The sequence below is a fragment of the Leptodactylus fuscus genome, chromosome 10 (assembly GCF_031893055.1).
Source record: "Leptodactylus fuscus isolate aLepFus1 chromosome 10, aLepFus1.hap2, whole genome shotgun sequence".
Taxonomy (NCBI): domain Eukaryota; kingdom Metazoa; phylum Chordata; class Amphibia; order Anura; family Leptodactylidae; genus Leptodactylus; species Leptodactylus fuscus.
In genome coordinates this window covers 55378215-55395698 of record NC_134274.1, presented here as the reverse complement: position 1 = coordinate 55395698, position 17484 = coordinate 55378215, and the positions used below count along the sequence as shown (strand labels likewise).

The following is a 17484-nucleotide window of genomic DNA, read 5'->3' as shown; positions in this document are numbered from 1 at the left end:
CTTCCACGTACAGGTTCCTAGATAGCCCTGAGCCAATTAGTCTCCCTGGCTTGTCTTCCATATCCTACTAATATTATAAGTGTGAAAGTTTGTGTGTTTGGATGTTTGTGAGTTTGGATGTTTGTTCCTCAATCACGCTAAAACGCCTGGACGGATTTGCGTGCAATTTTCCAAAAACATAGTTTTCCCTTAAGATTGAGTCACTTCCTAGCAGGAGAATCACAAAAGCAGGACTCCTAGCCCCAGCTATAGACTCTCACACACTGCCTGGCATTTCCTGCCTCAACCTGCCTGCACACTCCTTACTGTCACCTCAGGAGTAGCCCTCACTCTACTCACTCACATTTACATATAGCTTTCCACTATACATACACAATATAGCTTTTCACTATACATACACAATACAACACATCACATTGTCTGTATCACTACATACACAATATAACACATCACATTGTCTGTATCACTACATACACAATATAACACATCACATTGTCTGTATCACTACATATACAATATAACACATCACATTTGCTATCCCACCAAACTTTTTAAAGCACTTTTACTGTTTCACACGTCTGTGTCCGCCCAATTCTCAAATCACCGCAGACGAAGTCGCGGGTAAAAGCTAGTACCTTTTATACGCGAGTATAAGCTAAATTTTTCAGCACAGTTTTTGTGCTGAAAAAGCCCCCCTCGGCTTATACTTGAGTCAAGCAAAAGCAAAAAAAAAAAAAAGCCGCAATAGTATAGAATCTCCCATAAAATAGTGAAAAAAAAGAAGCTTTAAAAAAATAAAGTAAATAAAAGTTCTGAATCCCTCCTTTCCCTAAAATACATATAAAAGTAGACAATGACTGTGAAACACATACACATTAGGTATACTGTGTCTGAAAGTGCCCGGTCCACTGAATATAGGGTATCTGCAGTGCTTCTCTTCCGTTGGGAAGGGGTTAATTGGAGCACTGCAGATACCCTATATTCAGCCAGGCTGAATTCCAAGTGGGGGAAAAAAAAAAAACGTTCTCAAGCTCAGGGAAGGGGCAGACAGACAACCAAAACACCCCCTCCCCTTCCCCAGCACCCAGCAGCTACTGCACCCAAAAAATCGGCCATTTTAATTTTTCAAATTTTCCAGTAGCTGCTGCATTTCCCCCCTAGGCTTATACTCTAGTCAATAAGTTTTTTGTGGTAAAATTAGGAGCCTCGGAACACGAATACAGAAGACTAGCAGGATTTTGCTGCTGTTCACTAATATGTTAAAAAGCTATACTGCACCTACCAAACTGTGACTGTGATACCAAAATCTAACTTTTTTCAGAGTACACAGCATACCGTATATAAAAACACAATTTAATAGTTTATATATACAAGCACCTTCATTCAACTTTGCGGCAAACAGAGATTGCTAGCAAAAATTCAAATTTGCCACTAAAGTGCGGCTCAAGAAATCCCTTTCTGCAAACATAATGTACTGTCCATAAAACTGCAATATGTGAGGAGTTCATACATACCACACATGTATATATTTACAGGGGCGGGTGTTAAAGAATCTCCAAAATCGCAGAAATGCGCCATCCCATTTTGTGCATGAAAATTAAATAGGACTTTACGTAAAAATGTTATTTTCTATCCCCCTATAATAATTTTAGCAATCTATACGTTCATCTCTAGTGATAATCGTTATTACTATTATTTTAGTGTGTAACGGACATCACTAGAGACGTATTTTACTGTAGAAAGCTCAGGTATAGACAGGACAGGGATTGGGTGAAATGTAAACTTTATTTGCGACTTTCTTTTTTTTGGCTCTGCGACCTGGACAATGGTAAACATCTGGGTCACAGTGCCAATAAACTTCCTGGTTATGTTCAGGAGGTATAACATAAGAATACCCCACTAGTAAAGCTCAGGGGGGAATTACATTATAACTGTATGTGACAATCAGAGACAAATGTATAGTATGTTCTCTGATTGGCAGGAGAAGGGTTAATAGGGACAATAGAGTCCCTGCCACCCCCCTCCTGCTGTCACATACAAGTTATGCAGAGAGTCAGATCTTTTCACTGTCTCTCTCTCTGCTGCACTGCTCCATGTCCCTCTTCTTTTCTTGTTAGATTGCAAATTGCTTGCTTAGACAGGAGGGGGGGGGGGACACTTTGGAGCTCTATATCTTTGGACTGCATCAACATATCTTTCAATTGCATTTTAAAAAGGAGAATCTCATCTTTAAAATGATATCAAGAACTCGATGATTGGATGTACTGTTTTGGAGCAATTCACTGTTGAAACGCTGTCGGGAATTGAGATCTGCAGTTGGATCTCAATGCCAAATAGTGTTTTCAACAGTGAATTGCTCCAAGACTGTACATCCAATCATCGAGTTCTTGATATCATTTTAAAGATGAGTCTCTTCTTTAAAATGCATTTTAAAGCATCAAGATACGTTGATGCAGTCCAGAGATATCGGCATTAGTAGGGAGGACGTACTAAGTACGTCCTCCGCTACTGAAGTGCCACCTTGGGAGCACGTACAGTGTACGTGCCTGGCAGCGAAAGGGTTAAGGTGTAAAACATAACAAAAACCATAAATTTGATGTTGCCATATTTGTAATAACCTGCAGAACATCATTTTGGCTGTAGAGTGAATACTGTACAATAAAAAAACAAAACAAAGTGGTCCGAGTAAATTTATAGTATATTGTATAGAATATTAAATGATGCCATTACGAAGTACAATTTGTCCCGCAAAAATTGAGTCCTCGTATAATTCTGTGAACAGAATAAAAATGAATTTTAAAAAAGTTACTGCTTTTGAAACTTGCAAAGTAAAGAACAGAAATTGAAAAATGCTTGCAGTTAAGAGCATTTCTGCTTCTCGGCCAAATAAAAGAAATGATATACAGATAACTTATATGTGTATTCCCATCTGGGACATTAAAGACAGATCCACATGATATTCCATAAAGCTCAGTCCTATCACTACCCAGATTGCTGTGCCCTGGAGAGGGGACACATAGGTGTCCCTGTGTTCACTTTTGTGGTAGATTGAAGAAATGCCTTGCAGGTAAGCTCCAAAAGAGGCCCATTCTAGCTGCGGTCCTAGAGGCATTTGTTACATAATTATGACTTGTCCTGTAGATATGCAGTAATGTCCCAGATGGAATATTTCTTTAACCTGGAACAGTGGTTATTCAGGGTTAACCAGCATTGAGCACGTATTGGTTTGTCACCCAGCTCTCCAGGCACTGATGTAATGTAGAGGAGGCCTCGTAATAAATTACTCATCTTACTCTAGCGCAGGGGAGATCAAGACTGACGTAGAAAACGCCAGTCTTGATAAATCTCCCCTAATTTGCCCACATTTGTCTCTATACTGTGCACATTTGTTTTCTGCTAAGTTGGAGATGTCTTGAAGAAACCTGTCAGGTGCTATAGAAATCGACACATCACCTGCTTTATTGAAATCGACCATGCTCAGACCTCACCTGGCAGTGACATTTACTGACATTGTTTAGCATGGAATCTGCCGCCATGAAAAAGACCCTCAGAGCTGTTCAATCATATAAGGATGATTCCTTCTACTCTCAAAACCTCTTTGCTTTCTTCCTTTAATCACTTTACCAACACTATTGCTTTATAGATTCCTGGATGGCTTCGGTTTCTTACAAAAAGTTAGCTTCTCTCTTACATCGGATTCCTCTCCAGGCGGTGGCCTACTAAGTGGGGAATCGCAAGCGGTGGTCTCCGTAGCTGAATCCGTGGCATGATCAAGCAGGTCGCTTATTCTTTCAGCTTCCTGTTGCGATCTCTGCCGCCCATTAAAACCAAGTAGAATCAAGGCGATTTGCCCCACAATCGTCAGCACATGCCGCCTTAGAAGGCTGTACTTTGAGTGATTCTGCACCCATATATATCATTGGTGACTGGTCAATTGGATATTCTCCCTTAATATAGAAAGTATTGTGATGTTTGGTCTTCTACAGATGTGAGTTGTGGGGTCCGTCATGTCCATGCATTCACTTCCAGTAAGGATGATTTTATAGCATTGTTTCGCTTTGCATATGGTGTTTGGGCTGGGAGCCAGTCTCACGGATGCATGCACTGCAGTTCTCAGAATAAGGTTGTCATGTGGCCAGCGATATTTACTTCCTCTTCTCTAAAACTTTCTATCTTAGGCTTATTGAATTCCTGCTCCTCTAGGACATTTGATAGGTCACAACAAAAGGCATTAAAAATAATACAGAGATTTTTGGAGGTATCAGATTTTTGCTGGTCCAACTGTAAATGCCAGCTCGTGGCTTAGTTTAGATTCCTTTCCAGTGTCCTCCTGAACTTGTTAGAAAAAAAAAAAAATCAATGGCGTCAGTCGGGCTCTGTATATAAATGCTATTGTAGTGCTCCACCTGTCCGTTGTTTTGGTCCTCCTCCGAACCAGAACAATGGACAGGTCAGCGCAGATATGAACTTGGATTCACTGATTTCGTTAAAGGAAGGGCAATAGTGCCCATAGTTGTAGTGGCTGAATCTGGTATTGCAACTTGAATAGTATTGGGTTGATGTACCAGATAGAGCCCGTACAAAATGTCCATATGGAGTTAACAATGAAGGCAAAGTGATTCTACCTGGAATGCTCTGGCCCCTTCCATCAGCTGAGTGGTGAGAGTGTCTCCAGCAACCTAATATTCATGACCTAGAGTAAGGATTGGCCATTGATATCAAAGTCCCGGACAACCCTGTTTAAACGGAGTCTAGAAGATGACTTTGTCTTATCAAACATAACGAGATACTTTTGTGACTGTTCACTGCATTTTTATTGAAGAGCAAGCTAGTCCCTAGTGTCGGATATTAACCCTCCCATATAGTCTTAGCATTCCTATGCGGTAGTCGCTGCCACAACAAAGACATGACCAACTATCACATACAACTGCAAATTCTACAGCAGCTCCGCTGAGGAGGGGCATTAACATCACTAGAGTCCTGGTAACAAGAAACCAGTTGGGTTGAGTAGCACTCCATTTTTGCTTGTTCTTAATTTCTTTTCTAAGGAAGGGGCTGCTCCGAAAACCCCTTATAATTGTTGTAACCTGAGTTCACTGATAAGCAGTTGATTTTCTGTTTTTATGTTTTAGCTAGGCCCTCATACCATGGTTTATATTGGTATTTTAGATCAGGGCTGCTCAGTTAGACCTCTGCCTCCTTGTCTTTCATAGTGACAGTGTTTGGGAGAAAGCTGGGTCTTCCTGACTGCTGTCACTTTAGGACTGATACCTGACTGTAGTGGCAGGAGGGATCAGCAATTGTTCCTGCTCCCTACACCCGGGTAATGTTGCTTTTTATGCAGCGGGAAGATGAGTGCCAAACATCTGTTTACAATATTGTTGTCGTATTAGTGCTAAAAGGGCAGGAGCCGCGAGATCAGTCTTTCTCCCAACTGCTGTCAGTATCATTATGCAGAAGCAAAGAGGGAGTTTCTTGTGGCCACCTACCCACTACACCCTCTGAGGTGGTATTGTACTGTGTGGGGGTATTTTATATTGGGGTACTAAGGAGCTTTAATCAAAGTTACATAGAGATTGACCTCACCTAGACCTTCAGTATAATGTCCAAGGGGTTATGGGCACTCCATCGCAAATCGGCTAATAGAAAAGTCCTATACTCTTATATACAATGGTGTCTGTTATACACCGGTTTCTGTTTGTAACTGCTGAAACGGGGGTCTTGGCTGAATAGTACAACTGAAATGGCTGAAAAAGTAAGCATTCTGCATGCTCTTACCGCGGAGTCTGTGGCTCAAGACTCGTCACTGGTTAGGTCCATTTAACTGGGCCTAACAGTGACAGTGCCAGCGACTGAAAAATTAAGAATTGCCCCTTTAGTAAATATAGTTGTGTACCCTGCTTTAGAATATGATGTAACTAGAATGTTCGGGTTTCTTTTACATGTGTGTATTGTGATCTGCAAGCTTTACAAAAAACCTGCTACATTACTTCGATAAAGACTTAGAGGAAAAACTTCTCCCCACATTGCAAATTTGGTTGTTAAAGGCGATATTATAAAGGGAGATTGGAATAGAATTTAAAAAAAAAAACAAAAAAAACAAACAAACCCCAGATTCATACATGTGTCATCCATGTTGTGTGATCCTCTGGCGTGTTGACAGTGAATGACTTCCTGTGTATGTCTTATGAATGGTCTGTTTGTGTATTGTATTACTAATGTCTGTCTTTTTTATTCCCTACAGTATAATGATAAGGAAGAGGTGGTTTTATGGATGAACACAGTAGGACCATACCACAATAGGCAAGAGACGTACAAATACTTCTCACTGCCATTCTGTGTTGGAACAAAGAAAAGTATTAGCCACTATCACGAAACCTTAGGAGAAGCTCTTCAGGGAGTTGAACTGGAGTTTAGCGGCTTAGATATTAAATTTAAAGGTGCGTATTTTAGTGTTTTGATTCATTAACTATCAATGGAAATATACTCGGATAGATACCTTAAGTTAACAAGTTATTGTAAAGCAATACAAAGTATGATCTGCGTGGAGAGGGTGTCTGGGAAGGCGTACTTGCATTATGGAGCGTTCTAACTAGTAGGCAGCATTGGAACAGGATATTTTATTCTAACAGCTGTAGAGTTGACAGCTTTGTAGCCAATAGTATAGTTAGCGATTAGGTAACAGGGGGTTTAAGAGGTTTTATGGGGCTTTTTGTTTGACTTATCCTCATGATAGGTCATCAATTGAAGATGGTGGGGGTCCAACACTTGGTAAAGCCTAGCCTAAAATGTAGAGGCATGCTTCCTTTTAGTATTTAGTTGCGTAGTTATCCACACTGTGTATCTTGCCCAGATTTTTAGAAGTCTCTTTTCTCTTATACAGAGGATGTCATGCAGGCAACCTATTGTGAAATTGAACTGGACAAAGCAAAGAGAGATGCATTTGTTTATGCAATAAAGAACCATTACTGGTATCAGATGTACATAGACGATTTACCAATATGGGGTAAGCTTTTGTTTTCCATTCTGTTTGTGTATATACATTCTGCACCAGATGCTCCTATGTCATAGGGCTCAGGGTTATTACGTATATATTTTAAAAGCAATGTTCTGTGTATATATGTTATGTCTAAGTGACTTTATAGTACTGAAACTGAATCTTTGACATGTGTACGTATTCATACAATGTCCAACGTAGCTTTTTCAAAGGTTAGGCATTCGTCATTCCATGACTATTTGGGATGTTTAGTGTCACCACACCCTCCTTCTCTCAGTCTCTGTTGGCAAGTATTGCATCTGGCAGAGGAAGAACAACAATCAGACATACAGCAAGGCTGGCTGCTCTCTCTATCTGTATCTGGACCTCATCAAAGTCCTCCATATTGAATCTGTGATGGCCGGCATCTTCGTTACATCTTAGTCACTCTAAATTCGGAAAAGGGTCCAGTAGTACTATAACGCTGGGTTCACACCAGCGTCTAGACTCCGTTATCAGGTTTGACCTATCATGCCGAGTCCGGCCGTGAGCGCCGGTGAGCGTTTTATGCGCTCCGCGGCGAAACAGGTTTTTTTGTTTTTTTTTTAAACAGGACACAGAGTACTGCGTGTCCGGTTTAAAAAAATCTGCTTCACCGTGGAGAGCATAAAACGCTCACCGGCGCTCACAGCTGGACACTTTTCAAAACCATTCAAATGAATGGGTTTGAAACATGCCGGCAGGTTTCCGTCTCCTGCCCTGTTTTGTGCAGGAAACGGAAACCTGCAGAACGGAGTCCCGGGCGCAGATGTGAATGAGCCCTAACTGTAGAGCTTGGATACGCAACTATTTTTAGTAAAGATCCACAGACCTGGGACTTCAGCAGGTGAATATCTGAGCTGTAAGTGTCCAGTATTTACATATGTTAGGATAAGCCTCCAAACATGTCCAGGTCCACCCAGTCCCTCTTTAGATCCATACAGTAATAGTGCTTAATTCTGGGTTATTTAGTTAATAAGCCTCCTTAGTGTCCCCCATACAATATAATGTCATCTTAGTGGCCACCATATGGTATAATTCAATCTTGGTTCCCACACACAATGTAATGCTGTCTTAGTGCCCCACCACAATGTGCCTCAATATTGCCCCCACACAGAATAATGCTCCCTCTGCCAACCATGGGTTCAAAGAGGAGATGTAGGGGGGCTGCAGCAAATACTCCCTCCATGCTCCTGCATAATGACACCGGTTAGAACAAATATCACAGCCATTGTCTCTCTTTCGGTGATGATTCTCAGTTGCAGGAGTACACAGGAGCGTATTTGTGCTCGTGCTTCTTCTGTGTAGGCAGCTGGAACCATCATACATCACTGGACTTTTCAGTATTGAGACTCTATAAACCTCATTGTTTTAACCCCCAAATAGATTCTTAACTGTGCTTGTAGTACCCAGACTAATGTTATGGTGTTTCTCAAATGTGTAAAATTCATCACAGCTAAGATTCAGACATATACTCACAGCAAAGTAGGCTAAACCAAGCGATTTCAGAAGGACCCAGCTGACCCTGTTATGTATATGAAGATTTGCTGACACTTCCTAGGTGGTAGATTTTTGGGGACGACATGGAGAAAAGTACTTAGTATGTTATCCTTGGTATGTGATCCTTAACATGAGGTGGGTCAATGCCAGAGGCATTTGCATTAGCTTATTTCCCTCTCCATATTGAGAGCACAGGCATCCTCAGCCTGGCTATATGGAGGATAGTCAGGAAAAGAAACAGCCAAATTGGCATTCAATGCATATTGTAACTATATGGGCGCCTTTAAGGGATTCTACCATTAAAACACTTTATTTTCTGGTTGACACGTAGGAATAGCCTTAAGCAAGGCTATTCTTTTCCTACCTTTAGATGTCTTCTCTGCGCCGCCGTTCCGTAGACATCCCATTTTCCGCCGGTATGCAAGTACATTTCTCTCGCAGCAATGGGGGCGGGCCCCAGCACTGAAGCAGCACTGGCGGCGTCCCCAATGCTGTGAGAGAACTCTCCAGCAACGCCTTCATCCTCTTCACGTGTCTTCCTCCGGCGCAGGCGGTGAAACTTGTAGGCCTGGAGTAAGTAAGCGCCCATTTTCTTGTGGCCTGTGGACCTGCGCAGTCTGCTCTGCCCGAGGCCTCCTGCGCCGGAAGAAGACACGTGAAGAGGATGTTTCTGAAGAAGATGGAGGCATCGCTGGAGAGTTCTCTCGCAGCATTGGGGACACCCCCAGTGCTGTTTCAGCAATAGGGCCCGCCCCAGTGCTGTGAGAGAAACTCATTTGCATATCGGCGAAAACCGTGATTTCTACAAAACGGCGGCATGGAGAAGACATCTAAAGGTAGGAGAAGAATAGCCTTTCTTAAGGCTATTCCTACGTGTCAACCAGAAAATAAAGTGTTTTAATGGTAGAAATCCTTTAAGAAAAGAGATACATACAATGTTTTGGCAGGTATGTACAACCCATCCAAGCACTTTTCACAGAAAATCCACAGTTTTCCTCTGTGGACTTTTTCTTCTTAATAAAATTTAATTAAAATAAGTTTTCACAATGCAGGAACAAAAAACAGGGGTAAACAGGTATCAACATTGTACAATCATATGTTACAGGACAGAGCAAAGTAGATTCATAACGCAAAACCAACATGAATACTAACTATAATATTGTTAAATAAGTAATACAAGTGGCAGAGATTAGAGTATATCCTACCCTCGGTAGGGGGTAGTCAAAGCCAGTGCCAACAGAGTACCAAGCATTAGGGGCATTCCCACCACATATGTATAAGTGTGCCTAACTCGCCGCAGCCCCTCCAGCATATGTTCGAATAGGAAGAGTCTGTGTGCCAATTGAGTGGGATATTTTACAAGCTGTCTCCAAGTGGGCAGCACCCCTCGATTCCCGCCTGACAAACCTAGTAGCCTCACATCATTCCTGTAGAGAGATACACCTAGCAAAATTAGTCTCCAACGAATCAAGCAGAGAGGTTTAACCTGTTCTGATGGGAGGGAAAGTTGCTTATGAAAGGACGAAGAACCGCCTTTGGTAGTAGCTGTCGCCACAACTGAAGAGCTACTCTAGGGAGTATGGGATCTAAAGCGTTTTGGGATTGAAGGAGATGCCTGATCTGCAAGTATTTCTAGAAGTCCCGTTAAGGGACCTGAAATTCCTCCATCAATATAGTAAATGATTTTAAATGACCCTCCAGAAACAGCTGGTTAACCATGGTGGTAAGGATGAGGTCAAGTAACAGACAGGTAATTCCATGCTCTGCGGACTTTCTGCTTCGGCTAAACCTATACGGAATACGCCAGTGTTTCCATAGGTATAATTGAAAATGCTGTAATTTACAAAAAAGAGCTAGTCCAATGCCGATAATGTCTGCAATGTTTGGATGGATTAGCCAGAATCCCATCCACTCTGCAGCTACTGTAAAACGCCATGGCAAAATTGCAGCATTGACACTGTGTCCCCGGCCTAAAGGGGTTTCTTACTACACCATTTTCAGAGTAAAGCCAATCCTGTGATCAGCTCACACAGACAGAATGGCTAAAGCATATGTCACCAACTGTACGCTATCTAGTCAGGACTACTGACCAAAACTCTGTGATGTGGCATATAAATAGGGCGGTGACATGTAAAAACAGGAGTGATTTAAAATCATTTATTATAATCGTCTTTATCTTCTGTTTTTTTTTTTTTTTTGGTGCCATTAATTGCAGGAATTGTAGGTGAAGCTGATGAAAATGGAGAAGATTACTATCTTTGGACAATAAAAAAGCTTGAAATTGGATATAATGGAAACCGAATTGTGGATGTCAATCTAACAAGTGACGGAAAAGTGAAGCTTGTCCCAAACACCAAGGTCCCAATGTCCTACTCAGTAAGTTAACAGAATCCTCATATTTTTAACATCGCATGTGTTGATCCGTTCAGGTCCTTAGTTTCTGCAGCTGCAATGAGTATAGTATTGTGGGATGACTTCATGGAGACCTGACACACAAGCTGCCCATACACATTCTATTAATGCCTGCAGCCGGCAAGCTAATGTATACAGGGTTTTTGCTATCTTCATTGGCAGATGTTGCAGACATCAAGGATCAGGCATGTGGTAGTTTAACATGCCTAATCCGTTCGTTCTGCCAAGAGATAAGCTGCTGCCCAAGGTGTCTGTCAACAGCTTGTTGTCTTCTTACCATTGAAATAAAAATAGACTTAAAGGGGTTTTTCAGGCAGTGATGGCAGTCTAGTACATATAGAATGGTTGTCACCACCCACTGGAATAAGTTACACTTTCTACGCATAGGAAGAACAGAGAAAGAAATGACAAGTTATATTGAATCTCATGTCAGCTTCTCCTGCTCTGTAACATGCTATCTGCAGATTGGGCTGCCTTTAGGTATATATGACATATATAATGGACCCAGATGTACAGTAAAACAATTTAATACAGTCCTCTGAGCTTTGACATGATGTAGTAGTAATAACTAATAAGGTTTGACTCGTGCTTATGCAAATAATACATTAATATTCTGTATCTCTTATAGGTCAAGTGGAAAAAGTCTGATGTGCGGTTTGAAGATCGATTTGATAAATACCTCGACCCCTCATTTTTTCAGCACAGAGTAGGTATCTCCAAGATACGCTTTATCATCTAGTTTCCATGCAATTTCACAAAGTTGTCATTGTAGCCAGTCATAGATCTTTCTACTGTAAAATATGGGCGACTCTTATCTACAAAGTTATGGTGTCAATCTATGTCAGATACTCTCAACATCTCCATTATTATAGCCATGGTAAGTTAATACATCTTAAGTTGAATAACTATGCATATTTTTTTTCTAGATACATTGGTTTTCGATCTTCAATTCTTTCATGATGGTTATTTTCTTGGTGGGATTGGTGTCCATGATTCTTATGAGAACCTTGAGAAAAGATTATGCCCGATACAGCAAGGAAGAAGAAATGGATGACATGGTATGCGTTCTCACAATGTGACAGATTGGTTTCACAAACCCTATTCCATATAGTAATAGTTTGCTGTGTCAGAAATAAGTGTATATGAGTCAAAGGAAGCAGTGGCTGGAAAGAGCAGGACTTACAGACTAAGGTGACATGCACACGACCGTGTGTTTGTCATCAGGCCGTGATTAAATGGCACATGGATGACATCCGTGTTCCTCCACAGCCCCGCTCAGTGAGAATGGGCTGCAAATCAGACAGCAATAGGACCTGTCCTGAGTTTTGCCCCAGGCTTACAGCCCCATACTCAGGATTGTAAAAATACATGGTCATACGTTAGGGGTCCTATTAAAGAATGGCTAGCACACTGGTAATGCACACAGTTGTGTGCATAAGGCCTAAATTTACGTTTTTGTCACCTGCCTTCGCACTGGTTGTTTTATGTGATATTGATAAATCATTGTTTGAAATAAGATCATATTTTAGATTGAGGAATAAAATAACACATAACACTTGTACAGGCATTTTTACTTGTTTAATAAAGTGACTTGACATTTGAGACTTTTCTGGGTATTTGAACACTTAAACAGTGGCACATAGCAGTCCTGTCCCGAGCCAGGACTATCAGTGTCTGAACAGGGATCAGAAGAGCTGCATGCTGGTGTTTAATCAATTACAGCATCCATTAATCTGATACTCACCTATGGCACTGGACTGATTAACAGATCCTGAAATCATCTCCTCGCCGACATCCACTGTACTACTGTATTATGGCGGATGTTAGCACTGTAAGTATGGCTCGGGGTCTCTGTTGTTTTACACAGTGAGGAACCCTCACTAATGCCAGTGATCAGAGTTTTCTATGATTATTGAGGACTCTTGATTCCTAAGACCAGGTCCCTCACCTCTTCCTTTAGCCTTCTGAAGGCTCCCAGGCCTGTCATAGGACAAGAACTACTGTGGCTTGTGTAGCAGGCTTCAGTGATTATACTGTGAGTTTCTCATAGACTGTGATACAACTCTATTGCAGTCTTTGTGGGGGCTTAAAAACGATGGGGTACAGATGTTATTTTGCTGCTGTGCTTTGAGACTATCTGACTTTTTGTCTTTATTGTATATACAGGACAGGGATCTAGGAGACGAGTATGGCTGGAAGCAGGTCCATGGGGATGTTTTCAGACCATCAAGCCACCCTCTGATCTTTTCATCGCTCATTGGATCTGGATGTCAGATTTTTGCGGTGTCTCTTATTGTGATAATTGTAGCCATGATTGAGGATTTGTATACAGAGTGAGTATGAAAGTGCAGAGCAGATTTTCCAGTTTGTTCTTTAAATTATTTATTGTGTTCAGAAACACTTACACTTCACCCATGCACTATTACTAAATATTACAAACATTACAAGGGCTATTGCATAATGGAGTATTATAAATATAGACTCTGGTTACTTGCTTTTTTTGTAATTAAGTCAATGGATAAATCTGTCACTCAGCTGACAATGTAACGTCCTGTCTAAGCAGATTGTACCACACAGTAGAGCACAAACTCCTATCTCAGCTACTGATGAGACGACACTTGTCACACAGTAACACTGATGAAGATGACTGTTCAGCCTCCCAGGTTGTATCCTTAGTGTGGTTGTCTTAATATTTGCCTATCCTCCTAGTGGGTAGACGTGGCACTAGTCTTATCCACCTATGTAATACTGTGCTGAGGCATCATGGACTAGGTAGGATAGAGGAAAATGTGGTAGGATGAAATCTAAAACTCAGAAAGTCAGGAGGCTGGATTGCAGAAAAGTGAGTGCAATATAAGTCCGAGCTTAATAGACTATCTGGTGAAGGGGGCTATGATAGAAAGCTGATATTTTAATGGGAGGTTTTAGACTGTAAATTGTAATGTTTGACAATGTAATTTACCTCCTCCGTCATTCAGGATTGTTTGTGCTGTATAGCGTTTTGGATTATATATGTATTGCTTGATCTGACAGATGGTCTCCTCATGTTCAATGAAATTTACATTACTGTCACCTTGCTTTCTGAATGTGTATTATTTATCTTTTCTAGGAGGGGCTCGATGTTGAGCACAGCTATATTTGTCTATGCTGCAACATCACCAGTCAATGGATACTTTGGAGGAAGTCTCTACGCTAGGCAAGGAGGTAATTCTATTGGCATGATTTTGTATTCAATTTTACTGCAAAAAAAAAAACAACTTTTGCATTCAATGTAGTATTGGTAGAAAACAGTCTAAGAAAATGTTGTAATTTCTTTGAGTTGCACAGTAAATATATACATGAGGGCCGCTTGCAGCTTTTGTGCTTTCCTGGTTACATAACTGTGCCTGTGCTTCCATGGAGGGAAGCTGAGTGTTTCTCATAGTTACAGGTAAATGGAGTTGGACTTCTATAGACTTGTACACAACTGAGTCTTTCTTTAGCTATCCCTGACTCTTCGAGGAGAGCCAAAAGGGTAGCGGTAAGCTGAGCCCTTGTGCCCCTTTGTTTCACCAATCTGTGATGTCTGTGTATCCAGACCTCAGAGTATATTAACGCTGAGTTCACACCAGCGCCTGAACTCCGTTTTCAGGTTTACATCTTCTGCATGCAGAAGATGGAAACCTGTCATGCAGAGTCCGGCCGTGAGCGCCGGGGAGCGTTTTATGCTCTCCGCGGTGACACTTTTTTGTTTGTTTTTTTTTTTAAATCGGACACAGAGTTCTGCATGTCCGACTCTGTGTCCGGTTTTAAAAAAAAACGGTTTCGCCGCGGAGCACATAAAATGCTCACCGGCGCACACGGCCGGAGACTTTACAAGCCCATTCAAATGAATGGGTTTGAAACATGACGGCAGGTTTCCGTCTCCTGCCCCTGTTTTGTGCAGGAAACGGAAACCTGCAGAACGGAGTACGGGCGCAGATGTGAACGAGCCCTGAGCGGGTAGATGAGGAAACATAACAAACAGTGTTACTCACCTCTCTGGCCTGCAGCGTGGCTCTTTGTTCTCTTCTGGGTTTTCTGCTAAGTGTTAGGGATGGCCTCCGCAGTCACGCGGCATTGTGATGCATTGTGACCACTGGGGTCCAGGCACAGGCCTCCACGGTCCCTGATGCCAGTGAAAAGACCAGAAGTGAAGAGGGAGTCACCTGGAGCCCAGGAGAGAGAAAAGTAACTTTTTTTTTTTTTAAATCATACAGTATAATATGTATGTTTCCCCTTTTTTGGGGGGCCTGTGCTAATTAGCAATAATGAAGAGACCCCAATTGAATCTCAGGTGGAACATCGTATTGATCAAATCAGTATAACCGGGATGGTCAGTTTTGTTATCTTCCAATTAATTGCCCAGCCCTAACACAGAATAATTTGGGGACCCACATTGATCACAAAAATTGGGATGACTTTCTTGGGCAAACTACATTAAAGAGCCTATACTGCAGTTAAGATATTCATTTCGGTGATGCTGGGTTCACAGCAGCGTTCGGTCTCCGTACTCAGACCATGTCCAGCTGCGAGTGCTGGTGATCATTTTATGCTCTCTGCAGCGAAACAGTTTTTTTAAACCGGACACAATTCTGCATGTCTGACTTTGTGTCCGGTTAAAAAAAAAACAAAAAAAAAAACGTTTTCGCCGCGGAGAGCATGAAACACTCACGGCCGGACACTTTTCAAACCCATTCAAATGAATTGGTTTGAAATCTGCCTGCAGGTTTCCGTCTCCTGCCCATTTCCGGGCAGGAAACGGAAACCCATATAATGTAGACCCCGGGCGCAGATGTGAATGAGCCCTTTAGTAAGTAACATTAAGAACACAGTTTATAATTTGTATTGCCAGAGTCCTTATTGAGAATATTATCCATTTTTATAGCTTAAAAAAAAAAAAAAAAAAAAAAAAAGTCTAAAGGAAATACTTATTAGTTGCAGTTTTTTTGTTAGAGTTACAGTGCAGGCGAAATTCTCAGGTTTCATCATTACCATCCCCTGTAACTTTCATATTACCTGGGTGAATGAATTGCAGCTTTCTTTCATGTAACAATAAGACCAATTGTTCATTCTTTGTTAGGACGGAGGTGGATAAAGCAAATGTTCATCGGAGCTTTCCTGATACCAGCAATGGTCTGTGGGACTGCATTCTTCATCAACTTCATTGCCATCTATTATCATGCTTCCAGAGCAATCCCATTTGGAACAATGGTAAGTGACTGGTAACCTTGTGTAATCTATGAAGTAAGATTTGTAGAGGCCTCAAAGCACATACAGGCATAGGCAGGCATGTCACAAATGCATGGTTTGATCAAGTACACAGTTACGAAGATGGCAGCAGAGGCAAAAGTATGTCCATTAAGTCATTTTAGAACAGAATAGTGACTGTAGTCCTCATAACAGGGCTACAATGGCAAAGTTTCAACATAAAATAAATATACATGTAATAAAATCCCTGCATCTTACTCTAGGTTTTACCTATAGATCTCACCCTTTGTATTGCAAAGGTTGGAAGCTGTGTGGGGGAACACTGGAGAAAAAAAACAATACAGTTGAGCCACAGGCAAAAAACACCCAATTTCTGTTTTTTTTTTTTTTTTTTTTTTTTTTTCCCTGCATTTATTTTGTGCTACGGATGACATTCAGCTAAATTTTTTTGTGTGTAGCCTTAGTAAGTAAAGTGTGGACAGTAGATACTTGTATGTAGGCTTAAACATATTTTATTCAGTTTTATGTAGTTGCAGCAAAATATAGAGCAGAAATGGTATTTGTGTGTTATCTATTATAGGGTATCTTCAGGAATCTCATTGTTTGTCGACCGGGTTTTGAGACCCCTTACACAGGACTAGTGTTGGCATTCACAGTTCTTTCTATTAGGTCATATGTTTGGTTCGCCCATCCTATGAGTACGTGCACTGATCAATAGAAGAAGTCTGTAGCTATGTCAGGATACATTTTTACAGTTTTTTTTTTGGTTAGTTTCACTCAAGGATATTCCTGGTGTAGGTCCACAGGATATCAGTTCAGGTCAGTAGACCTGCAGTTGGTCTAGGTCGTAAGAGAGTTGCAAAAATATACAGTGAAGTACTATATTTTATTCTGACTTGCACTTATATTACCACTTGTAATCTGTTCACCAACCACTAGATGGCCCTTCTTAGATTAGCCTCTATTTATTTTAGCCACAAGGTGGCGGTGTGTTCCTTGGGTGCACATTGCATCCTTATGTTCACATGACTAGGAAGGAGTCCTTTCTTCTATCACCAAGCAGACCTGGCATTCTAAAGGCAGGGAACTAATACACTTTATTAAACTTTATTTCCATAGTATATGGCTACCTTTTGTGAGAAGGTGGTGGTGGGGATTATCCCCAAGTTTAGAAAGTGATCAAAAGATTCTTTAGGAGTTAAATTTTTTTTCATAATACAAGCAAAGATGGCTATTCATTGCAGTAAAGCTGCTAAAGCTCTGACTTGTGATACGTGCCGAATGTAAGCTTTAGCAGTGCTCCATTCCTTACTAGCACAGTAATCTGA

At 41.2% G+C, this 17484-nt stretch overlaps 1 protein-coding gene across 1 annotated transcript in view; it reads left to right on the top strand.

Annotated features, from left to right (window-relative positions):
- TM9SF3 (transmembrane 9 superfamily member 3) overlaps positions 1–17484 on the top strand; it is a 34863-nt gene that overhangs the window by 6596 nt on the left and 10783 nt on the right. Inside the window, exons 2-9 of the mRNA XM_075258197.1 lie at positions 6245–6440; positions 6884–7006; positions 10731–10891; positions 11556–11633; positions 11854–11985; positions 13094–13260; positions 14037–14131; positions 16029–16159. Of these exons, the coding sequence (XP_075114298.1) occupies positions 6245–6440; positions 6884–7006; positions 10731–10891; positions 11556–11633; positions 11854–11985; positions 13094–13260; positions 14037–14131; positions 16029–16159 (1083 nt within the window). The remainder of the gene's footprint in view (positions 1–6244; positions 6441–6883; positions 7007–10730; positions 10892–11555; positions 11634–11853; positions 11986–13093; positions 13261–14036; positions 14132–16028; positions 16160–17484) is intronic.